The 26,164-nt window shown below is 36.1% G+C and overlaps 1 protein-coding gene across 1 annotated transcript in view; it reads left to right on the forward strand.

The window, feature by feature from the left end:
• The window catches only part of PRKAR2B (protein kinase cAMP-dependent type II regulatory subunit beta), a 90,886-nt gene extending 65,104 nt beyond the window's left edge, over window positions 1–25,782 (forward strand). Inside the window, exons 5-11 of the mRNA XM_019745385.3 lie at window positions 9,281–9,387; window positions 12,476–12,629; window positions 17,062–17,163; window positions 18,343–18,417; window positions 20,607–20,672; window positions 20,802–20,940; window positions 23,799–25,782. Of these exons, the coding sequence (XP_019600944.1) occupies window positions 9,281–9,387; window positions 12,476–12,629; window positions 17,062–17,163; window positions 18,343–18,417; window positions 20,607–20,672; window positions 20,802–20,940; window positions 23,799–23,932 (777 nt within the window). The 3' untranslated portion in view covers window positions 23,933–25,782. The remainder of the gene's footprint in view (window positions 1–9,280; window positions 9,388–12,475; window positions 12,630–17,061; window positions 17,164–18,342; window positions 18,418–20,606; window positions 20,673–20,801; window positions 20,941–23,798) is intronic.
• The last annotated feature ends 382 nt before the right edge of the window (window positions 25,783–26,164 follow it).

The following is a 26,164-nucleotide window of genomic DNA, read 5'->3' on the forward strand; positions in this document are numbered from 1 at the left end:
GCCCTGTACTCTGACTTCAATATTCCGCCTCCATCATTACAGATTATGCTTTTTCGTTGCTATAGGGTCACTGGGGAAAGAGCTACTGCTGTCATGTTCCAAATGTGACAACTGAGTCAACTTTTGTAACTGACCTCAACATTTTTTTGGTCAAATCAATGTCTTACAGTTTTCAGATTGATGCCCTAGAGAATAAAGCACTAAATCAAGATCCACTCTTTTTAAAAGTTTTCTTTAAAAGGCCACTTTTATAAAGAGGGAGGCACTACATTATATCGGGTCTTCTACACTTCTATACATATTTTAAAAATATTTCAGTGTCTTATCACATACTGAAATACCATTTATGTTTATGTCAGGCCCTCCGGGAACATGGATTACATTTTGTGACTTTGGAGATCTTGTTTTAGGACCACACATTACAGGTTTTGTCCAGTTTGATCTAGGTCCTCTAGAATTATCCCTGAGTTTGCAAAACTAGGAGCTCTAAAGAATGGGATTGCTGGTTCTCTCTAATAATAGAAGAATAAGAAATGGAATTAAGATAGAAAATTTAAGAATTTAGTTTATGAGTGGAAATTTTTCCTTGTAGTATTAAATAGTGGAAAAGTGACTAAGTTTGTGAAATTTTGATGGGCTTCCAAATAATCCCAAATTTCATTTATCCAGAATGGTTATGATTCTGAAATAAAGGACACTAAAATATGTGATCTCACCAGTATGAATCCAAATAATTTTTAGTGGATAGATAGAACTCTGTGTGTGTGTGTGTGTGTGTGTGTGTGTGTGTGTGTGGTGTGTGTAAGATGATAATTTTGGTATTGGAATTAAACTAATTTAGAATTTAACTCTTGTTCCAGATACACACACAGAAGACATCTGTAAAATTAATCCTTCGATTTACCTTTACATATAGGCTTCAACCAAGGAGATTGTCTGTTTTTCAACTAGAACTTTACATTGGAGAATTTTGGAGGTCACAAAAACAGTGTTTCTCAAACTTTAATATGCCTGTGTATCATCAGGATGTTAGAAATGCAGGTTCTGGTTCTGCAGGTCTGTAATGGGGCCTGAGAGTCTGTTTCCCACAAGCCCCCCGGTGGTGGTGCCGCTCCTGCCCTATGGCCGTATTTTCAGTAGCAAGGAGTAAACCCAGACATGAAAATGCTCTCGCTCCGTATTTTGGTAGGACCATGTGTTACTTTGTTTGTATATTTCCCTATTCAACTGCAGTGTTTCAATGCTTCATCAGAGACTAAACAGTGATATTCTAGTGTTTCTACACTAAGGAACAAAGAGGCATGAGTGAAATAGCTGCCAATTATACTCTTCTGAGGTGCTGCCTCTTCTATTCCATCCTATAAATTAAATTGCTTTTTCTTGCCATTTCAACTTTAAACTCTTAAAGCATTGTGAAAATTTTGGTTGCATTTAAAATAATTTAAAAAAAACGTTCGCTAGTATATTCTGGCGAGGAGCATCTTTGTTTAATTAAAGTGATTATTTTTGTAAACATAAGAATTTTTAAAGATGTCCTTTCACTGCTCTGTTGCAGGTCTTCGATATATATATGTGTCTTCAATATATATTTTCAACATATACTCCTATAAATTGGTCTTCAATATATATATTTTTCTTAAAAGAGAAAAAGCCAGTTCCTGAAATTACAAAGTTCATGAATTACCATTATTGAGTGTTTTATAGAGAAGTAGCAAACAAATTTACATAGTTGTTTCCAAAAGATCTTTTACTGAGTTTGAGCTCAAACCATCTTGGTTTATTTCTTCACTATCTGAAATCCTTCTAGGAAAGATGCAGAATATAAATAAGTAAAAATTAGTTTTTCTCAGTAAATTACCACGTGGAATACGAAATTTATCCCCAAACATGGCAGATTGAAGAATTTAGGGAAGCTCATATTTCAAGTAGCTTTCTACTTTTTTTTAATGATATTCACTTTTTACAATAACTTAAATGCATTTAAATTGAATTACATGTTCAATTCATGTACTCTGCTTGTACAGCAGCTGCTTTCAAGTTCAATTCCTTAATTACCCACTATGTTCCAAGGCATGTCTAAAGTGTTGGAGTCCACAAAAGTACTTAGACATGGTTCTTGTCCTCTTGAAACTTAAACTTTGATGAAGGATTCAAGTACAAATACAAAGCAATGTGGTAAAACATGAGAAATGCTGTCATATAGATCAGGGTACTAAGAGAGAATGCGGGTCTCTTAGCATCACTAAGGATTCAAAAAGCTGAAGAGGCCACCTGAGCTCCACCTCAGAAAATGAGTAGGAAACTGCCCGTTGAAGAAAAGTACAGAATGGTATCACTATAGCCTAAAGTGGAAGACATCCTAAGACGTGTGTGCTGTGTCACGAAGGGCCATTCTTGAATGCCTCGCTGTAGCATGGGTCAGACACGTCCTGTATGCAGTGGGCAGGCACGACTGGCACAATTGGAGCATTTAAAGCAGAGAATATAACAATCAGATGTGCCTAAGGTCACTGTGGTGGTGGTGTAAGGGGTCGAGTTAAAGATGGCAAAGTGACAGGGCAAGAACAAAGGAATGGAGCTCAGTGAGGAAACAATATCATGACACAGGGAAAAGAAATGGGCCTACCTAGGGAAGGGGCGAGAGGGATGGTTTCACAAAATATTCAGGATCAGTAGAAGTTGGTACTTAGTGATTGAATGAATTGGGACCTTAAAGTAAGTCTAGGATGACTCCCAGTGTCTAGCTGGAATGACTGTGAAGGTGGTGCCTTTTCCTGAAATGGGAAAACTTGAAGGAGGAAAAGGAAGCAGTAATTACTAATTAGCAAGAAGAATGATTTTGGCTTTGTGTCTGCCTCATTTGAATTTCCTGAAGTTATTGTTTACCTTAAAAATCTTGTACTTCCTAGGCCTAAGAACATTTTTCCTTGGAGTGCTGTATATATATATGTCAGAGCACAGCATTTATACTTATTAATCTCTTTGAAGATAATCTTCATGAATATTTTAATGCTCAACGCAGTAGGCCATTTTGCTTCTGAATATTTCTAATATGAGGCAAACTGAAATAATTTTCCTAAGCTATATGATAGGCTCTTTCATTAATGGAGAGTAAATTGTTACTTTTAAGTGAGTCAGAGCCCTTTTACTGAGCTCAGTCTCAAATTTGTATTCTGTAGGAAAATAAGATGTGGATTTCCTGCAGTAGTTGTCAGTCATAGTGATAAGCCTTTGAATATTAAATATTTCCTAAGTTCTTTTTACTCTGCATAATTATGAGGAAGTTACAGTTTGATTGACTAAAACAGACACTTGTCGCATAGAGAACTTCTAGAAATAATTGTTCTGTAGTTTATCAGGAATTACTTTTTCATATATCAGTATATACATTTTTAAGCTTTATAATGTTTTAAAATGCAGCTAACTCCAAAACAACAAAAACATTGAATATAACAATGTTTTTCATCTTTTTTTCCATTTCATGTTTTCAGCCAGAGCCAATCAATAAAGCTGATATTCCCTCTCCACCTTCCCTGAAAGAGTTGAAATAGAAACAGTAAGCAGAGCAAAATATTAGTAAACCATTTAATCAAACTTCATAATTTTGATAGGTGACCATATGTTGCCTGGTTCATGAACTCATTAGGTAAAATGGTCCCCATGGGGTAAATTAGCACCACATCAAGAAAGCACAGTTTTTACTGCCATCCTGCCCTTATCTTCAGCCCTGGCTGCTGTTTCACAAGTAGGGCCCAGAGCTCCCACAGGGACCCAGAGCAGGGATGAAAACCACTTCCTGTAAACTCATCACCATTGTTCTCCCAAAAGTTGTTCTTAGCTCACATGAAGCTCCAATATTATGTTCTCTGTCTAAATGGAGAGTTTGGTTTTTTAATTAATTAAAAATTTTAAATCAGTATACGTACTTGTATACAATTTACAAAAATTCAAAAAGAACAAGAGAGTAAAAATTCTAAAAGAGCAAAAGAGTAGTCAGTGAAAGGAAATCTCCCTTCCATCCCTTTCTCCCAGCAACCCAGTTCTTTTAGCATTATCATGTGTATTTTTCCAGAGTTACGCTATGTATATACAAGTATATTCCTTTTAAAATATTGGTGGCAGCAAACTCTACAGTGTTCTGCCCAGTTCTTTTTTTTACTTAACAATGTCTATAAGAGATTCTATATTTTTTAAAGTTATTTTTATCAGTACCAACTTATTTGTTATAATTTACGTTGGTAATATTTATGTTATGAAGCTAAACTATGAAAATACTAACATTTTGCTGTTGTCTAATGTATTAAAATTGTATATATAACCCAGGGAGGGGGTCCCAATAGTCAAAATAATATTGAGAAAGAAGAACTAGTTGAAGGACACACACTTGCTGAGTTCAAAACTTTTCCTACAAAGCTACAGTAATCAAAACAATGTGTTACTGGCATAGGGAAGACATATGGAACAATGGGATAGAATTGAGAGTCTAGAAACCAACCTGTACATCTATGGCCATTTGATTTTGACAAGAGTGCCAAGACCATTTCATGGGGCAAAGAATAATAGTCTCTTCAACAAATGGTTCTGGGACAACTGGATACCCACATACAAAAGAACAAAGTTGGCTTCCTACTTTATTCCATATATAAAAATTAAGTCAAAATGGTTCAAAGACCTAAATGCAAGCTCTAAAATTATAAAACTCTTAGAAGAGAACACAGGAAAATTTTTCTTAGATTTAGCGATGTATTCTTAAATGCCAAAAATAGGAGTAAGAAAAAAGGATAAGTTGGACTTCATAAAAAAATAAATTTTGTGACTCAAAAGGACATTATCAAAAAAAGTGAAGACAACCTACAGAATGGGAGAAAATATTTGCAAATCATGTAGGATCAGGGCCTTGAATACAGAATATATTAAGAACTCTTACAACTCAATAACAAAAAGACAAACAACCCAACTTAAAAATGGGCAAAGTACGGGAATAGACATTTCTCCAAAGAAGAAATACAAATGACTAATAAGTATATGAAAAGATTCTCAACATGGTTAGTTATTAGGGAAATGCAAATCAAAACTACAGTGAAATAACACTTAACCCCCAATGGGATTGGTATAAAAAATAAATAAATAAAATAAATGTTGGGAAGGACTTGGAGAAATTGGACCCCTAGTACATTGCTGGTGGGAAAGTAAAATGGTTCAGGCACTGGAAAACAGCTTGATTGGTTTCTCAAAAGTTAAACATAGAATTACCTGCTGTATGACTCAGCAATTCTACTCATAGGTATAGACCCAAAAGAACTGAAACAAATATTCATACAAATACTTGTATACGAATGTTTGTAGCTGCATTATTTACAATAGCCAATAACCACATTATTCATAATGAACCCAAGTTCATTATGTGAACCCAAGTGTGATGGATGAATGGATAAGCAAATTGTGGTTGTGTTTGTGTGTGTGTGTGTGTGAATGCGCGCATACATAATGGAATATTATTCATCCGTAAAAAGGAATAAGGTATGATACATGCTACAATGGGGATGAACCTCAAAAACCTCATGCTGAGTGAAATCAACCAGACAGAAAAGATAATGTATTATGTAACTCCATTATGTGAAATATTCAGGACAGGCAAATCCATAGAGACAGAACACAGATTAGTGTTGCCAGGGGCTGATGGGAGGGGAGAATGGCAAGTGATTGCTTAATAGGCACAGGGCTTCCTTTTGGGGCAATAAAAAATTTTTGGAACTAGCTGGAGGTGATGGTTATACAACTTTGTGGCCACTGAGTTGTTCACTTTAAAATGGTTGATTTTATGTTATGTGAAATTTCACCTTAAAAAAAATTGTATAGGGAGCATTTTCTCAATCCATTGAGATTTTACTTCCCGGCAGTTATTGTCAGTTTGGCTCAATTAAACTCTTATAAACTTTCAAAAAAAAAAAAAAAGGTTGTATATGTAATCCATCTAAGCATTTTTATTTCCGTTAATTTTAATATTTAATGGCTAAAATACACTTTACGGATGCAATTAAATTAGCTGTTTACAGAATTAATCCTTGAAAGGCCTCCACAAAATCCCCGGGTTCCACAAAACAGTTTGAAAAACACTGAGCCCTTGTGACAGCATGCGGAAGATGGATAACCTGCCTTGAACACTTCCTTGAGCTACAAGAAGCTTCTGTCTGTGCAGGGCAGCCCATGCCACTGCTAGACAGCGCTCATTCTTGGGAGGTGTTTACATTGTGCCAATGTCTCCGTGAAACTTCCACCCAGCAGTCCCAGTGTGGCCTCTACAATTACTGATATCATCAATGTGACAGAAGATAGCAGATGTGTTCACGTGCAGGTCTTTTCTCTCACCTAAATGCCCCAGTTCCCTGAACTGTTCCCCCAGTGGCAGGTTTTCAGATTTCTTGATTACCCTTCTTTGAGTATTCTCAGTGACTCCATGAAAGATAGATGTCTTAAAACCCTCCCATTCTTTTTGATAGCTGCATAGCTTTCCAGTGTATGGATATACTAGCTTATATATCCAGTGCCCCATAGATAACATTAGTGTTTCCAGTGTTTTGCTATATGCTGCTGCAATGAAAAATGCCTGTGCACATGTCATTTCACAAATATCTGTACAGTAACTTACCAGAAAAAATGAGGAGAAGGTTATGCATATTTGAAATTGTCTCCAGTATTGACATATTGCCCTCTGTGGAGTTGGTTCCATTTTACCTCCTGTCAGCAGCAGACTGTATGAGAATACCTCTTTCCCACACTGTCTCCAACACAGTATATTATTCTAACATTTTTATCTTTTTGAATCTAACAGGTGAAAAAATGGTGTCTCATTTCAGTGTTAATTTGCATTTCTCTTTATTTTGAAAGGATTTGAACATCTTACTGTATTTTTAAGTGCTCCTTCCCCCTTTTTGCCGGAAGCTTTGCAGATCTGTTCTTTATCTTTGGTGTTCTTAAATGACATTGTCACTTTAGGGTGTGGTTTTTGGTCACTGATTGTACTGGGCATTTGAGTGTGCCATTTTAGTCTGAGAACTACGTCCTTTGGTTCTGGAAAATTCATCCCATATTTCTTTGATTATTTTTCTGTTTTGTTTTCCCTATTTTCATTTTCTCTGGAACTCTTGTCTTTTCATCTCTATCGACTTTTTTTTTTGAAGTTTTTGGTTTTAATTTATTTCTTACCCTTTAATTAACTTTTAAAAGTATTTTGTAATGATAGGTACAGGTCATTTACATTTGTCATAATGTACAGCACCAAGAATGAACTGTAATGTAAACTGTGCACTTTGAATGATCATGATGTGTCAGTGTAGATTCATCAATTGTAACAAGTACCGCTCTGGTGGGGATGTTAGTAGTGGGGAGAGGCGAGGGGTGGGGCAGAGGGTATGAGAACTCTGTACTTCTTGCTCAGTTTTGCTGTGAACCTAAAATTGCTCTAAAAAATAAAATATTTAAAAGGAAGAAAAAAATTGACAATCATGTTTTTTATTTCTAGCTTACTCATTTTTCTCAGATTTGCTCTTTTCTATTTTTCATGTCATGATGATCTTGAATATCGCTGGGTGTACAGAGTAGAACTTTCTAAAAGCTCTCTACTGTTCCTGAATTCTCTTCCATCTGGTGTCACTTTGCTGTTTATCTTAGTCTTGTAGGCTACCGGAGGGGTAACGCAAAGCTGACTGAGACCTCTGAGCAGTAAGTAGGGCAGGCCTTTCAACCAATGAATGACTGTTTAGTTGAGTGGACAGGGAGTCAGCTGTTATATGGGGGAACCCCTAAATGCCAGTAGCTGTTCTGGTTTTCTTTAATTTGTTTAGTTTCTGCCAAAAACCTGACTCCGATCTTTTGTCTGGGAAGAGTTGGGGGTCAGTACTTGGAAGGCGTTCGGTGTTCAAGGTGGTGGCATTTGGAAGATATCAACTGATTATGACTCTGAATCAGTCCACTTGTTTTCAGCTGTGACTCAGCCCGGTCCTGGCTGAAGCAGGTGTTTCCCAGCCTGGTGGTGCTCTCACAAGTGGTTGATCCCATCTGCCCTACTTTGGGCTGTGCCCTCTCTGTCCCCCATTTAACTCACTTTTGTCTGGAAATCTCTCCATCAATTTCCCTTTCCCATACTTTATGTTATTGTATATTCATACCTTCGTATTCCCTGTGTCATGTCAACAGGGTCTCAAAAAGAAGAGAATCACGTGTGGTCTGTTCATGCTTTTGATCCAGAATGTCTTGTTTCTTTATACTGCATTTTCTACTTGTATTTTTCCCCTCTCTAATCTAGCTTCAGCTCCTTAACTTACAATAATAACTGATTTTGGCCTGGGAAGTTAGTGTTGTACCCATTTTGAACCTACAAAGAGTGACTTGATCAAATGTTCAGAGCTAGTAAGTGGCAAAGCAAATAACCCTCTTAAGCCTTTTGACTTTTTTATTACTATGCACCATACTTTTTCTCCATATCCATTTGTTCTATTTGAAGGCCTTTGAATTGTTTCTTTTTGTGTTTGTTCTGAGGATTTCTTTACCTCCTAGTTTATTCGCACTAGCTGAAGTTTATCCCGGACCCTTGTCAACTACACTTTAGCCGAATAAAAATTTTAGATATTTTACATAGTTTTTGGATAATAGATTTGATGTTTCTGGCATCATTTTTAATAAATCTTCCCTAGGGAGGTAAATGGTTGCTTCTTAAAGAGAACCTTAGTGATAAAGACTAGTAGTAGAATATTTGCCGCAGCTGTTATTGGTTTTACATTTGTTGATTTTCTGTTTTGTTTTCGGTGCTAAACCAAAAATGAGTGGAGTCAGGGTTTGAATTCACTAAGTATTTAGGTAAACTCTATATAAATTCTGGTGATGACTAATATAGGAAAGTTTTAAAAACCGATATTTTTAAAAGATATTTGCAATAGGTCTTTACTAACCTGGTAATTTTAGTTGCTAATATTATATTTCACAAGGTATATAGTGGTTTGGTGGCTAATTTTTCATATTAAAGTGGTGATAATTATAAATATTCTGAAATAGACTAACTATAATTACTTTCACTCAGATATTGAATGTAAGATAAATATACAATCTCATCTGTATGTGGCCAGAAAGAATGTACTACGTATGTTTTTGACCAGAAAATAGCAGTGATGGTATTTCCATTTCTTTGCACTTGTTCACAGAAATATAAAGCTAATCATGGTTGTTACTTAAGGAAACGCGCTAAATGAACATAAAGATGATATCTTTTCTTTTTAAAAAATAGGAGCAGATGTCTCAAGTATTAGATGCTATGTTTGAGAAATTGGTCAAAGAAGGGGAACATGTAATCGATCAAGGTGATGATGGTGACAACTTTTACGTAATCGATAGGTAAGTTTTGCGTAACTTTACTACGGAAATGTAACAAACTGCTTGTGTAAAATCTCAGTGGTTATTATAATGACTGACAAATATATGGTAGTTGCTATTGCCTCTTTACTCTTATGATTACATAATAGGCACTGTAAACCTGCTGTGAAACCCACAGTGAAACCAGACTAGGGCGTGAAAAGAGGCAGAGTGTATAGGAGAACTGAGGATTCTGGGTAGGTTAGTCTATGCAGCTCAGCCCCTGGGAGCCTGCTCATTTGTTAACTCCTAATTGAGGGGTAGTTAGTATGGAATAGATGCTTGTTATAGTGGGAATTAGATGCATAATATACAGGACCTGGGATATTGGATTAGTATTAGTCGATCTGGGTTATGTTTTCTAAAAGGTTCTTTTTTATTAACTCTAAAGCAAAACATGCTCGTGGTTTAAAAAAAATCAAAGGGGCATAAGGTAAACAGTCAGTTCTCTTCCTACTGGTCCAGCACCATTCAGTCAGTAGAGTGAGTAGTTTGTGTATCCTTCCAGAATTGTTTATGCGTTGTTGTATTTGTTTTCTAAAAATTCTCTAGAGGAATTATTTTAAGTAGGAAGGCATGCATTTATATTGAAAATCTAATTTCAGAAAACATAAGTTGTGCTTTACTTTAAAGCTTTGTGCTTTAAGCAATAATGAGGTAAGAGTTCTAAATTATAATAGGGGAGCAGTCTGAACTGAGTCTTTATTTCTTCACTTTTGTAAAGTGACGATGAAGTGTTCACGACACAGTTGGTATCCCCAGCCTCTCCCGTTTTGTGTGGAACATAGAGAATCTCCCAGCCTGACTTACTGGATTCTGTTTTCTTCTCTGGGTAGAGTTGTGTTCAACTTAGAAGGCTTGCGGAAAATTACTCCCCATCTAACTGCTTAGTCCTCATTTCTTGGTCTTAGCTCCATGGGTGGTATCTTTCGTACATCAGTAGTGCGTGCTCCCTGAACCAGGGGTTTTCACTGATTCTTCTGTTCCCTCATCCCAAATGCCTTGTTGACGTGTAGAGCTGTTGCCAAGACACTAGCCAGGGCCCAGTGGACTCTGATTTTAGAAAAGAACAGAACCAGTCATCCCGTATGTAAATGGAAGTCGTGGTTTTGGTATCATTAACAGCTTTCATCAATGAAACACCTCAGAAATTCCTTCAGCTGTTTAATTATGTTAATTGTAGGAGTATGTGAGAACCCCAAATATACAGGATTCATCTTCTTTTAGTAGGCATTTTGACTATAAAAATGGCCTTACATTTGTATATAGCATATCCTTTTCAGGTAGATCCTAATCCTATGTTTGCCAGATGAAAACTCTCAGGAGTACAGAAGTGGTGTGAGCGGGTTTAGGTCACCAAGATGATCATAGTACAGCCAACCCCACAGCGTTGGTGTTCTCTCCATGGCTCCACTGTGACGCCTCAGGGGGACGACTATAAAAAGCAGCTCATAGTATTTTAATAGATTGCAGTTGGACTGTAGCTCATTTTACTTCTCATCAGCACATTTGTTACATATTTTATCTTAATTTAAAGTAGAAAATGTAGACAATAGTTTTAGTGCAAAAGTATGAATAGTATAAATAAAATTAATCTATACTGGAAAAATAATTATTCATGAAGCAAATTCTAGACAGTATCCTTGAAACAGCTATTCTATCCATGAGTTATATTCAAAACTAATTATTTCTTCCTTATTCATTAATATCTTTGTCTATTATCTTGTTTTTGCTTTTATTGTATTTTTACCACTCGTAATCCATTTTTAATAAAAGCACTGCTTTTTTTGTCTTTGTTAGGGATTAACCAACAGGATAAAACCAAAGATTTTCTCCTGTTTGCCTTGCAGTTTCTTTAGCAAGCCTTGAAACCATGTTCTCTGATAAAATACAGTATACGGAAAGACAGTCCTCCACAAGAGTGGAGTTCGTATAAGCACAGGATCTGGACAATATGTAGTGCAGTGGCATGGAAACAGGCTTATTTGCCTAGAAAAAGAACACCCATTAAAAGATAAGCACAGAGAAATGATAAAAACCCTGTTTCCCTGCAAATAAGACCTAGCCGGACAATTGGCACTAATGCATCTTTTGGATCAAAAATTAATATGAGATCTGGTATTATACTATACTAATATTGTATTGTATTGTATTATATATTATTACATTATATAAGACCAGGTCTTATATTAATTTTTGCTCCAAAAGATGCATTAGAGCTGATTGTTTGGCTAGGTCTTATTTTTGGGGAAACACAGAAACAAACTAGGGTCAGATATTTAGTCTGGATTTCTCCCACTTAACTTTTTTACTTAGAGTGGGGGTTGATCTGAATAAAGGGCCAGATGATGTCAGTTCTTTAGGCTTTGTGGGCCACGTGGTCTCTGTTGCAGTTACTCCACTGTGCTGTTTTAGCACAGATCAGCTACAGATGATACATAAACTAGGGTGTTTGTTTTCTAGGAAAACTGTTTACAAAAGAAGGCGGCCAGTCTGTAGGACATGTTGGCCAGCCCCTCCTTTCAATTGTAAAGGACCCTCTCAAGTGCTGTCCATTTGGCTGACCAAATTGTTAGAGCTGTATTGTTTTTCTAAGTTATTTTCTTCTGATCTCAAAAGTAATACCTGTTCATTTTAGAAACAAAAAGTCTTTAATTAGAGAATGTCCCTGGAATCCTTCACTATTCTTACGCTTAGAGATAACTGCAGTCAGCATTTTCATTCACATTCTTTCAGATGGTTTGCCCACACATGTGCTATTTGGTTGCTCTGTCAGTTATATTCTTATCGTTGATGTTATCTTAAACATGTATTGCTTCGTCTCATTTTCCCCAGCAGGCACATGCATGGTGCTTCCCTAGTCCAGGTGATGGTCTCTTCATGCTTGTCTGGGACAGATAGTGTGTCTGGCGTGTACTGATGGCCTTTTATTGCTTATTGTCATCAGAGGGGGAAAAGGAAGGCTGGGGATGAAATTCTATTGCACAGCGCTGTTCTCTGAAATCAGGTTTTGTTGAAATGAGATTTTACTTGAATTACTTTCACCTCTTATTTTTCCTGTGTCCAACAGAGGAACATTTGATATTTATGTAAAATGTGATGGTGTTGGAAGGTGCGTGGGAAACTACGATAATCGTGGGAGTTTCGGCGAACTGGCCTTAATGTACAATACACCCAGAGCTGCTACAATCACGGCTACCTCTCCTGGTGCTCTGTGGGGTTTGGTGAGTGAAATGTTTCTTTGACCTGAATATTATTTGTAAAAGGCCTTATGACAGAAGCCAGGTAGATACAGTATTTGTTAGGGATTAACCAACAGGATAAAACCAAGCATGCAAGAACTAATAGGTAGATTTATCTGGGAACGTCACCAGGCACCAGATATTTTATTAAACAACTACTGGATGCTGGAATGTTGGGTGCTGAGACACGGCTGCTATGTGAAATCTTCGTGTTCAATTCCCCAGTTAAGTCAGGCGCTTCACTTACTGGCCTTCCCTGGGACAGAGAGACGCTCAGATCCAAATCGGCGTCTTTTACCGCCTTGAACCAACCTGCCATACAAACAACCAAAGCCTTCAGAGCAGTTTTCTCAGTTAGCTTTTTGTGTTAAGTATTGTAATCTGTGGTTCCCAAAGTGTGGTCCCCTGACCAGTAGCATCTGTATCACCTGGAAGCTTGCAAGAAATGCACATTCTGGGGCCCTGCTTACCGATTTGTGTCCACTGAAGCAGACACTGAAGCAGGCCCAGCGATAGTATTTGAGCAAGTCACCAGTGAATCTGCTGCACCCTGGAATTGGCGTCACATTGTATCTTCGTGTGGTGTGAAACCGAGTGGTCGCGACTTTGCATTTCAACAGCTGTGTAGAAAATATACTCCATGCCTGGGCCTGTCACCTGGACGCACATCAGAATTCCTTAGGGGGTGTTAAAAACAATCCTCTTGCCTAAGCCCCACCACAGACAAATTTAATCAGATGCTCCTGGGGTGGGGCCTACGCTTTCAAAATAAATTTCTTAATGGTGATATTTCTATCACCATTTGGGTGAGGTGATATTTCTATCACGTTTGGGTGAGGTGGGGAGGGAGATTTTTTTCATAGATGAGATCAGGATGCAGGGTAGCAAGTAAAGCTGATTCTAGAAGACTGTTTAAGCGGCTCTTCTCAGATTACAGATCTCCTGGGGGTCCAGTTAAAACACAGATTCTGATTCAGTGGGTCTGGGATGAGGCTTGTGACTGCATTGCTCATAAGCTCCCAGGAAACACCAGTGCTGCTGCTGCCCAGAACACCCTTTTGGCAATGATTTCAGTGAATGCTAACAATACTTGTATTTTCTTTTTAACAACAGCCCACTCTGTAGTTTTGACATGCATATATCTGGTAATTTCTCTCAAATCCTTTGAGAGAAATCAATCTCATTTCCAAGGACTGTAGCTTCAAAGAAGGTACACGTTCTTTAATCTCGACTCAGCATTTGACTCTGAACTGGATACAGCTGATAAAAATATCGCTTGATCAGAGAAACAAGACAGTGTATGTACATTTCTTCTTATGAGAACCAGGCAGTTGCTGTCTGCTTATTAAAAATGTGATGAGTCAGTTTTGAAGTTGTAGAAGAAAAATTGGAATTATTTCAGGTAGAGGAAACTCATCATCTGAAGTATTTTTAAAGGCTATCAAAGATTTGAATATCCAAAGCCTGCTGGACAAAACTCCAATGACTTTTACTGTTGGAGTAAAAACTCTAAACCAGAGCAGACTTGGTCTGTTGGAAGTGTTTGCCTGTCATGAGAGTGGCGGGTAAAGTTAGAGTCTGCCAAGACCTGTTTCATTAAGGAAGGTATCATTTAAAAATTTAATCACCCGCACGGGGTTGCCTGCCAGGGTCAGATTGTCACACGATATAAGGAAGCCTCCTCCTTGCATGTCCTGGGCATGAGATCATGTTTTTATCCGGTTGGCCCCTTTGAGTATTGATCGTTTTCAGCCCTGGCAGAAACCTTAAACGAAGTATAAACTGTGCTTGATACTTAAGCTTTCAAGAAGGATCAAGCATTTTTCAGAGATGTTTTACTAATCTATACATGTTATTAAACTTTATAAAAGTGGGCACTTTGTGATGGTCACCTTGGGTTTTGTGTGTAAGTGCAATAGCTTTTTTTTTAAATTAGATAATATAATCTGTTAATACTTCAGACCTGCTTTTTAAGAGCAACTAGGCGCTTTTCAGGGAAAGTCGAGTAGAAATTTTTCTTTTAAGGCCAATGGATCAGAGTTCTGCCATGTAAGTGCTCATGTAAAGATCCGTCCTTTATAGACTAGTCTAACTTTGCAAATACTACTCAGTGACTGTTAAGTCTTAGAGGGTTAGCTGTCTCCATGAGCAAGCTGATGACTCAGAGAGGCGACTATGGAAATGACTAGGATGAAAACATTTGAAATGGGACTTTCTGGATTTTAGTTATATGTCACAGTGGGTGTGAGGAGGTGGGCCACTAATAGAACATTTCTCCGGAGACATATAGCTCACTGTGGTTAATTTCTGAATCGCTAAACTATGTCTAGTCTTTTCTGTTTTGCAATAAACTCAGCCCATAAAATGGTGTTGCAGCTGGTTCCCAAACTGGACTATATCTCAGAATCCCTTGGGGAGCTTTTATCAACTATTGGTTATTGAGCCTTACATGCAAAGATTTTGAGTCATTCAAGTCTGGGACTTGAGAATCTTTGTTTAACTGATTCTGATGCAGAGCCAGGCTTTGAAATTATTTTAATATTTTTACTAATTAACCTTGTAAAACCTTCTCTTTTTAAAAAAATTATTAAGAGTACAAATCCAAGAAACAACCAAAGCCCTTATTTATAAATTATAATAAACTAAATTGGAGTACAGGATGTTTAATTTCCTAGATACTTACATTCCACACTGGCATTTTTCTCCATCCTATCAGTTAATTTAAATTTAGCCTTAGTATGTTGGCACAGTAACTTATTAATTAAAGAACATATTCCAGTTAATTTTATTTTATATTAAAATGGTATAATTACTTATCAATGTGTGCCAAACTAACATAATTCTGGGGGCTCTTTACTAAGAATTAAAATAATGTTTTGTAGGAATTTTTTCAAAATAAAACTTGTAGGAAAACCATTTTTTGAGCTGTTATCTTTAAAATTTCCCTAGTTCCTTGAGTTCTGTATCTTTGAGGTTAAATAGTATAAACATAGGAACATTTTAGAATGATGAGCATGAAATAAACACTAGAATTAGACTTTCCTCAAGAAAGTTGTAGTTTCTCTATGCACATTTAAAAAAGAACTGACATAATGTGGATGTGACTAAACACCAAATAATTTTTCAACAACTCTTACAATTGCTTTATGATTTAAAAATATTTCCTAAGAGTGTTTTCCATTATTTTTTTATCATAATCCATATTAAAAAGCACATTAGGAAGCATCACGACCAGTGCATATGTTTGCGTGTGTTTGTGTATAAATATATAACTAAAAATCACTTTACTAAGTGGAATACGCACTATTTTCAGTTCTATTTTATTTTTTATAAAAATGTTGGTCATGGGTGAAGGAGGTCAGAAGGTACAAACTTTTAGTTATAAAACGAAAAGTCTTGGGGATGTAATGCACAGCATGGTGACTATAGTTAATAATAATGTATTGCATATTTGAAAGCTGCTAAAAAAGTAGATTTTTAAAGTTCTCATCACAAGAAAAAAGTTTTCATTAACCATGTAAGGTGCCGGATGTTAACTCGACTTACTGTGGTGATCATTTCACAATGTATACAAATATCAAATCATTATGCTGTGCACCTGAAACTAATGTGTTACATGTCAATTATACGCCCCTCCCCCCAAAAAAAAAATGCTTGCCATGTCTTATCGAACTGATTTTGTAACACTCGAGGGCTGTCATCCCCATAAAGAACTGGTTGCCAATCTGAACTGATCGAAACTGAATACAATGGTGGTTGCCAGGGGTTGGGGGCTGGGGAAACGGGGAGATGTTCATCAAAGGGTACAGACTTCAAGTTACAAGATGAATAAATTCTGGGGATTGAATGTACAGCTTGGTGGTTATAGTGAACAATATTGTATTACATACTTGAAAGTTGCTAAGAGAGTAAATTCTTAAATGTTGTCACCACAAAGAAGAAATGGTAATTATGTGAGGTGATACAGGTGTTAACCCTATACTCCACACATTAAATCCACACATTAAATATCTTAAACTTACATAATATTATAGGTCAATTATATCTCCATAAAGCTGAGGGGGGGAAAAGAACACTGTGTGTGTTAATCTAGTTTTTTAAATGGTGCGACAGCGCCACCTCGTGGGTTTAGCCTAATTACATGGTGGTCAGATCTCTGTTCTGAATAAAAGTAAACTGATGCTTCCTTTAAAAAAATGAAAGTGATATTTTATATGGTTTTATATTTTATACTTGAAGAAATAAAAATATGAAATGAGTTGCATTAAAAGTATAATAATGTTAGTTTTTTATTTCAAAATCTTCAATTATTCTTTGTTCCTTATAGAGAATGAAATGAAACTCTCTCTTCAAACTTGTTTTTCCCATAAAATCTACCTTTTAACTGTTTTTGTATTTGATATTCTGTCTTCAGGACAGGGTAACCTTCAGGAGAATAATTGTGAAAAATAATGCCAAAAAGAGAAAAATGTATGAAAGCTTTATCGAGTCACTGCCATTCCTTAAATCTTTGGAAGTAAGTATATGTTTATGCTTTCATTTTATTTTGCTTTAAAAGCTTCTGTTTTGTTAGGAATATTTACTTCTGTACAAGACTTTCTTTGAATAAAAACCTGTCCATATTTTCATTTGAAAAGATTGAATTATGGTGTTTGTATAAATCACTATTTCTTTTACCTAGAACTGCTTTTGTTTTGTTGCTTACAAGTAATAGATTCCTGCTAGCATCTATAGCAGAGTGACCTGTGGTCTTTATCTAAAAGCAGACTTAAAGTAATTACATAAATGTCAGTGATAGCCACTAGTTACACCTTTACAGGGAGAGGTTATCTAAATACAGAATGTCCTCATGGCCTCTCCTCCTCAGTCAACTTCGCTCTTCTCCTTTCCTAAAATTGGCATTCCAGGCTCTCTTCTTTTTTTCTCGGGCTATTGTTACTCACTTGGTGAACTTGTCCAATCTCCTGGCTTTAAATACTGTCTATACATTGATGCCTTTTAAAATTGACATCACCAGACAAGGCCCCTTCCTTGAATGCCAGTCATTTATCCAACTGCATAGTTAACATTTCCTCAGACACCTAATAGACATCTGACACCTAACGTCCTAAATCTACCCTTCCCCTTTCTTCTCCATCTCGGTGGATGGCAACACCATCCTTCCAGCATCTTGGCCAAAAACCCTGGGGCTAGTACTGACTCACCTATTGAAATATTTGTTGTATTGTCAGTATATGCCTGGCCACATTACAGAATGCATATAAAGCAGCTGATCTTCTCTAGCAGTCTCTTTAAATAAAAATAGATCAGGGGTTGGAAATTCAGATGCCTTCAGAGCTAGGCAAGTAACATAAAGAAGAAAAGGGAGCCAGGATGAGACTTTGGTAAACTGGAGAACATGTGCTCTCTCTAAAGAAGCAGCTGTTATCCCACCACAGTGTATTGTTGCCATGTGGAAATACGGGCTGAGTGTTGCTGAGTCTCCTGATTTTTCAAGATAAGCTGGAAATTCAACTTCTTATGAGAAATTTATTTTAAAATGCTGGCTGTTAATAATATAACACACACATACACACAAACCCACACACTGCTCAGTTTATTTGGTTTATAGACTACCCATTTTTAAACCTCTGAAATAGATGATTACCCAATTAATCTGTTTCATATTGTCGTTTGTTTTTTTTTTTCTTTGTAGGTTTCTGAGCGCCTGAAAGTGGTAGATGTGATAGGCACCAAAGTATACAATGATGGAGAACAAATCATTGCTCAGGTATAATTGTTTTTATGTAATTCACTTTAGGGTTATATTCTAAAAGGTTCTTAGACACTGTAAATCTTGATAAATTTTTCACGTGTCTGTAATTAGCATGTAGACTTAAATGAATATTACTTCTACCAAATGTCCTGTTAAAAATAGTTTAATTTATAGCCATTAAGATATTTAATATTTTTTCTTATGTAATTAACTCCTAATGAGTATGTATTAAATTATCAAGTGAATTTCTGCATAATATTATATTTGTACATGACATGAAATTCACTTGTATATAGAGAATAAGATGTCATTTGTAAGAGGAAAGGAAAGGTGAGCATTCTGTGAGATTAATAAGGACCCAGAAGATGCATTGGAAGATCTTGTAGAGTTTTGTACGATCAGTTCCCGATGAAATCCCATGGCTGCTCCCTGATAAAACCAACCAGGAAGGGAACACACTGCACCATATAGTGTATTGGCTGGCAGGCACTCAGGAGGGGCCAATATGTTCTTTAACCCCTACCGCTTTTCCAAGGTCCCAGTTGGAACCAGTTGTAATACATATCTAGGGCTACCAAGAAGGAGGATTTATGAAGATGGTTGAAGTCCACAGACACGGCACGCAGATGATAGTATCTCATTTCCTAGTTACATTTTTGAATCACTGAGCAAATGATTTAAACAGATTTTTAATAGATTCTGTAACTTTTATCATATTATACTGTATTGTGCTATTTACCTAAAATACTGTCTCAATATTTGTGAAACAAAATTCAAGGTCTGTGAGACTGAGGAAAGAATTATTTTAGAAGGCAATTAAACAAGTAAATCAATCTGTACACACACACACACACACACACACACACACACACAGATTAGAGCAGTGAGGGATTGGGAAGAAGTGGAGTCAAATTGGAGAACAAGGTGAAGCCTCTACTATATAAATAAACAACGAAGTATAGAGCACTTTTGAAATGATTTTTTTAGCTTTTTATTTTGAAATAATTATAGCTTCACGGGAAGTTGCAAAAATAGTAGAGAGGCCCCATGCACTCTTCACCCAGTTTCTCCCAGAGCATCTTGCATCACTGTATGCAACATCGAAACTAGGAAACCAACGTTGGCCTCATCCACAGACCTTATTCTGTTTCGTCCGTTTTACATGCACTTACAGCATGTTTGGAAAACAAAATTACACAGCAGTTGGTAGCCCTACTACTATTCAAAACACTTGAAAATTTAACACGAAGCCCCTAGAAAACCTGATGTAAAGATAAGGAAAAGGGGATATGTATACCGTACTTAGAGTTTATTAAAGATATATTGAGGTATATTAGTTGTCTTTTAAGCATTTATAAATACAGGTCTACACTACATACGTCTAGATTCCACATTTATTTTTGTGATGTAATTGGATACTGCAATTCTTGAATTGTCTGAAGAGTTTTGAAATACCTAAGTTTCTTCAGAATCACTTTGAGAGGCTCAGAAAAGTCAGTATCTGTTGTCTTCTGTATTATACTATTTAATTCTGAAAGCATCCTTGGAAATCATGGCAGATTTTATTCAAAAATACCACCAAGAAAATATGCGTATGTAGTTAGAAATGGCAACACTTTAGAAGTCTTTTCAAGACCTTGAGGTGGAGTGTCAGTAAACTGGCATCTTGGCATTTGGTCCCTAGCTAACTGCAGTCAAAACATCAGGACCCACATCTACTGTTTCCAAATAAGTCTGTATGTTCTCCCTTTTTGGAGTCGATGGCTTATCTTGGGTCACCACGCTGCTTGTCATATTAGGACGACACGTGCACAGCCTTGGCTGACATACTCCTGCTGACTGCGGACGTGCTGCTGGGACCCCTGCGGCCTTTTCAACCCTGTGCAGTTATCCAGGCTGAAGTTTGGGTGGAATTCTTACCCCCATGTTATCTGCCATGTTTTCTTGGCTAGCTTTAGCAGAAATGCTACGGTAGAGTATATTATTTCAAAAAATTTTATAAATGAAATCATTACTTTGTAATTGTCCACTGTAACCTGTCAGTATAGAAAGTGAGAGATGATAGCCTGTTTTAATGGGGTTTCACTTTTCAGGGAAATCCTCTGTACATTGGGGTTGGATTGACTTCAGGGGTATAATAAGCAAGAGAATTGTTGTCAACTAAATTCGCATTTTCACCCTTTGTTTTTGTTTTATTCTGATAGGGAGATTTGGCTGATTCTTTTTTCATTGTAGAATCTGGAGAAGTGAAAATTACTATGAAAAGGAAGGTAAGTTCTAAAAAATCCATGTGATATTAGCAAGGAACATAATACATTTTCTTTTTGATGTCTGGACTAAGGTTAATGTCTAGTTTTTACAAGCTGAGTGAAAGTTGATGCTTTTAATTACCTTGTCAGGGTAAATCAGAAGTCGAAGAGAACGGCGCAGTGGAAATCGCTCGGTGTTCTCGGGGACAGTACTTTGGAGAACTTGCCCTGGTAACTAACAAGCCACGAGCAGCCTCTGCACATGCCATTGGGACTGTCAAATGTTTAGGTAGGACTCACCACGGCGGGCATGCTTCTCCTGGTGGAAGTTGTTACAGGAGAACAACTTCCTTGCACGTATTCAGTACAGATTATTTGTTGGGGTTCATAGGTTTTATGGTCCCCACAAAATAGAACAAGATTAGGATTCATTGCATTATAGACTTAGTTTGTGGAAGACACTTTTTTGTTTAAAAGTTTCATATACATATATATCGTGTTTTTTTATAGGCATGAAATAACATCTTATTTTAGTAATTAAAATAATTCTGAGTACCAAGTTTTATACCTGATCTTTCAAATGAACAACATGCAATGTGTACCTCACAAAAGAAGGCTAAAACAGTATTTTTATAAAGTGCACGAAGCTCTGTGGGGGAAGTTGGAACATCTGTGGGAATATTTATTCTAGTACTGGGAAACGTAAGTTCAGGTTTGTCAAAGCACAATATAATTTTCTTTATTGTTCAGCTGTTTACTTTCTTATACCATATAGTAGCTTGGCAGAAATGCCAACTTCAGCTGGAAAATATATATATACTGTTGTTTCCTCGAAAATAAGACCTAGCTGGACAATCAGCTCTAATGCGTCTTTTGGAGTAAAAATTAATATAAGACCCAGTATTATGTTATAATATATTATACCTGGTCTTATAGTAAAATAAGACCCGGTATTTTATTTTATATTATATTATTATATATTATATTAATTATATTAATATATTATTATATATTATATTAATTATATTAATATATTATATCTGGTCTTATAGTAAAATAAGACCTGGTGTTTTATATTATATTATATTATGTAATTATATTATATTATTATATTATACCCGGTCTTATAGTAAAATAAGACCAGGTCTTATCTTAATTTTTGCTCCAAAAGACGCATTAGAGCTGATTGTCCGGCTAGGTCTTATTTTCGGGGAAACACGGTATGAGGTTTTATATATGAGAAATAACTTTAATAATGAAAAATAAAATTCAGGTAGTGTCTCTATAGATGACATTTTTCTTTTTTTCTTTTTTTTAAAGATTTTATTGGGGAAGGGGAACAGGACTTTATTGGGGAACAGTGTGTACTTCCAGGCCTTTTTTCCCAAGTCAAGTTGTTGTCCTTTCAATTTTAGTTGTGGAGGGTGCAGCTCAGCTCCAGGTCCAGTTGCCGTTGTTAGTTGCAGGGGGCGCAGCCCACCACCCCTTGTGGGAGTCGAACCGGCAACCTTGTGGGTTGAGAGGATGCGCTTCAACCAACTGAGCCATCCAGAGGCTCAGCGGCAGCTCAGCTCAAGGTGCCGTGTTCAATTTTAGTTGCAGGGGGCGGAGCCCACCATCCCTTGCAGGACTCCAGGAGTTGAACCGGCAACCTTGTGGTTGAGAGCCCACTGGCCCATGTGGGAATCGAACCGGCAGCCTTCGGAGTTAGGAGCATGGAGCTCTAACCGGGCCGGCCCTGACATTTTTCTTTTTTAAAGAACTATTCAACAGTAATTAGCCACTATTCTCTTCATCCACAGTTTAGTAGAATAAATTTAGCTTCAGTGTTCTTAAGATTTGCTAATATCCTCAGAATTAACTTCTTAGAGAAGCCACTTTTAAAAAGGTTTTAAAGTATAGTATTAATCAAGTGTTATACTTGGGTGAAAGAGAAGACAGTAACTAATAGGTAATTTCCCTGAGTAGAGATATTAGACAATAAGAGTAAAGGTGGTATGAGTGAAACCCCATTATTTTTTTCTATAATAAATTATAATATTCACATAAAGAAAATTTGAGAAATACAGAAAAGCTAGGAAAAACTAAGAGCAACCACACCACCACCACCCAGTGACTACCACATCCGATTATCATCCCTTCTTGTATTTTATTTGCATGGGTTTTCTGTTTTTAAACAATTTCGTAAACTGCTTTGTTTTAATGCAGTATAGCTTAGGCATTTTCTCATTTTATTACATCAAAGTATAACATTGTATTAGGGAAATACGTACATTATAAATTATTTAATGATCCACCACTGGTAAATATTTTGAGAGTTTTGGCTCCATTTGGGAAGGAAGGGATTTTTTGATGTATGTGCATAGACTGCTTTCCCACTTATAGGATTTTTCCTTAGAAATGGTTTCAGAAGTCCTTTTATAGCTTTTTTTAAACTTGTATTTCTACCAATTTACATGCTACCAGCAGTACAAGAATGTCCATTCACTCTAGTCTTGTAAACGTTGCTTTTTACCTTTGCAAATTTGAAAGGTGAAAAACAATTTTTTAATTTGTATTTTTATGGTAGAGCATGTGATACTGTTTTCCACGTGTATTTATAAATTCATTTTAAAAAATGGAGATGGGCAAGCACAGTGACATGCAGCATTTGCTTATAGAAGTGGACAAAAGCATGATTTGGGCTGTAATTTTAAAGTGACTAGGCAATAATATAAGAGTAAAAACTATAAAAGGTGACATTTGGTCTTCACAAGGTGGCATTATAAACCCTGAGGAGGGAATAATGGGACAGAAAACACTCCCTTGCCATCTTTGAGGAGTTTGTATTACTCAGGTGACGACATCAAAACTAATATTTTTAAATTCCAAGGTCTTGCCCATGACAGTCCCGCATTTTCTTCTCAGCCTGGATCAGGAACTTCCCACCAAGCTTACAGATCAGATTGCCAAGGGAGCCTGGCTACTTCTCTGGGAGTGGGACATTTTTGTCTTTATGCCTTTTTCTTTTATATTTATCTAAAAATACCACTGCATTATTGACATTTGCAGAACAGACTGAGTATCAGAGTATCAGAAATGACTCCGAAATTCTGCAGATTTTCAAAGAACGTCATTCATTTTTCTTTTATTCTCCCCTTTTCTTAGCCATGGATGTGCAAGCATTTGAAAGGCTTTTGGGACCTTGCATGGAAATTATGAAAAGGAATATCACCACCTATGAAGAACAATTAGTTGCCCTGTTTGGAACAAACATGGATATTGTTGAACCCACTGCATGAAGCAAAAGTATGGAGAAGAAGACCTATAGTGACAAAATTACACAGTAGTGGTTAGTCCACTGAGAATGTGTTTGTGTAGATGCCAAGCATTTTCTGTGATTTCAGATTTTTTTTCCCTTTTTTTACATTTACCATGTATAGTAAACAGAGTAGTGATTCAGTAGGCAATAGGCTTTAACATCACTTTCTAAAGAGTAGATCATGAAAATATCGACATATTGATAAAAATGATTTTCTACTCCACAAAGGTATGTGACTGAAAGGTTCATTCAAATGATTGTAATATACTGAAAGTATGTGTTTCAGAAGATAATTAAAGGATGTTATCATCACAGACGATAAGCGTTCATTTTAACTTAACTCAGATTGATATGTTAGTGACTGGCCATGTAAGAGAGAACTTGGCAATGAGTCATGCTATACAGCATGGCATCACATTCTTTTTACAAGTCATTATATATATAGTAAGTACAATTTTAACTATTTTTGTTTTCAAGTTTTTCTGGCTTGATAAGTTATGTGCTGGCCTTGGCCTGTTGGTGAAATGGTATAAAACATCATATGCAATTCTAAAACCTTTTCTATTTTTGCAATAAAGTACATTTTGACTTCTTTGGCATAATGTCAGTAACCTACATATTCCAGTGGTTTTAAGGACAGGCAATTTAGTCATTGTAATAGGGAACAGTCTTTTTTCATGGGAGATCATTAACACTTTTTCCTCATAAAGCATATATCTCTGCTTCCTTTTTCATTTGCTATTCTCTGTATTCATTAAAAATGTGAGTTTGACATTTAATGCCACAAATAAAGTTTTTAAAAAAAAAGCTATTTAAATTTACTCGTTGTCTTCTAAAAGCCCAAGATCTTATATATACTATAAAAAACAAAATAAAACAAAACCTCCTATACCAAAAATAATTTCAGGTCCTCCTGAACATGCCCACAGAATCTTTCTTTGTTCTTCACAAGGCATCCATAACACAGTCCTTTCAGACATCTGTTCCTAGGGGGTTCCTCCAAGGTGGTAGAAATAAATTTTTATAAGCAAAACCATATACAAAGACAAAAGGAATTTCTGCCCATTCTAAATACACCATTAGGCCTTGCCATTTGCTTTAATGTAGACTCACATTTAAAAGTGCAGAATGAACTTAACCTGAAGAGATTTTCATTGATAATTGATACGCTTATTATTTGGCTACATAAGATGAATTATATTCAACCAAAGCAATATAGTCTTACATGATTTCTAGCCTACATGATCCCAATGTCTAGAGAGATTCATTCTAATCAGCAGTTCACTTTTAAATGAGCAACTCTATTTTGGGAAACATGTTTTAAAGAAATATATATATGGGGAAAATTACTCTGTTGCTAGTGTGGCCTCAATGGAGAATGTTTATGGTTTCACTTGTATAATGAAAATGTGGTTAAAATATGTTAATCAGATAATGTATATATGAGGTTAAAGTATGTAAAGTATAACTTCAGCCACATTTTAACACTGTTTAACAATTTTGCACTTTCTTGTAGGAAGAGAGCTTATTACATGAAGATGACTTGTTTTCTGTTTTATTTTAAAAGCCATGTCTGTTAAACAGGAAAAAACACACAGAACCCCAGATTTCTGCTTCACCATTCTGTATTCTTTATTCACTTTTTCAAGTTACCTATTTTGTTGCACAATGATTGTTAACTATTCATGGAATAGCAAAAAATGCCTGTTTAATAAAGAACTCTGACCAAGGCTGTAAATGCCAGTTACATTATTTTCAGTATTGTTGGTTATATTTAAATTTTCCTTATAATAAAGTACACTTTTATAATAAACTGTTGTTTTTAATGGAGGCTTTTTTTTTTTGGCTTTTTTCTTTAATATGACTTCCGTAGATTATACTATGTGAAAAGCATGATAGAGATATGGCATATGTGAAAACTAACTCCGTGGGCATAATGTAGCAAGAAAGTATGGTTCTGAATGGCAATAGATTTTTAAAAAAATTTTAACTATTAGTCATAGGTATGTGATTTTGGTATGTTGCGGGCTCATTTGGCCATTTAGAATAACGAAATAAATCTGGCTAAGGAATTTGTATCTTAAAGTAGCTAAACCATCTCTGATTTGATTTGTGGATGTTATTTATTCACTAATTAAGAATCCACACTGTTTGGAAATTGTTGAAGTTTCATTCAAGGGTATAGTATGTGGGCCTAAGAATTCTTCTTGGA

The sequence above is a fragment of the Rhinolophus sinicus genome, chromosome 4 (assembly GCF_057876585.1).
Source record: "Rhinolophus sinicus isolate RSI-liver-muscle chromosome 4, RSI-T2T, whole genome shotgun sequence".
NCBI classification, from domain to species: Eukaryota; Metazoa; Chordata; class Mammalia; order Chiroptera; family Rhinolophidae; genus Rhinolophus; species Rhinolophus sinicus.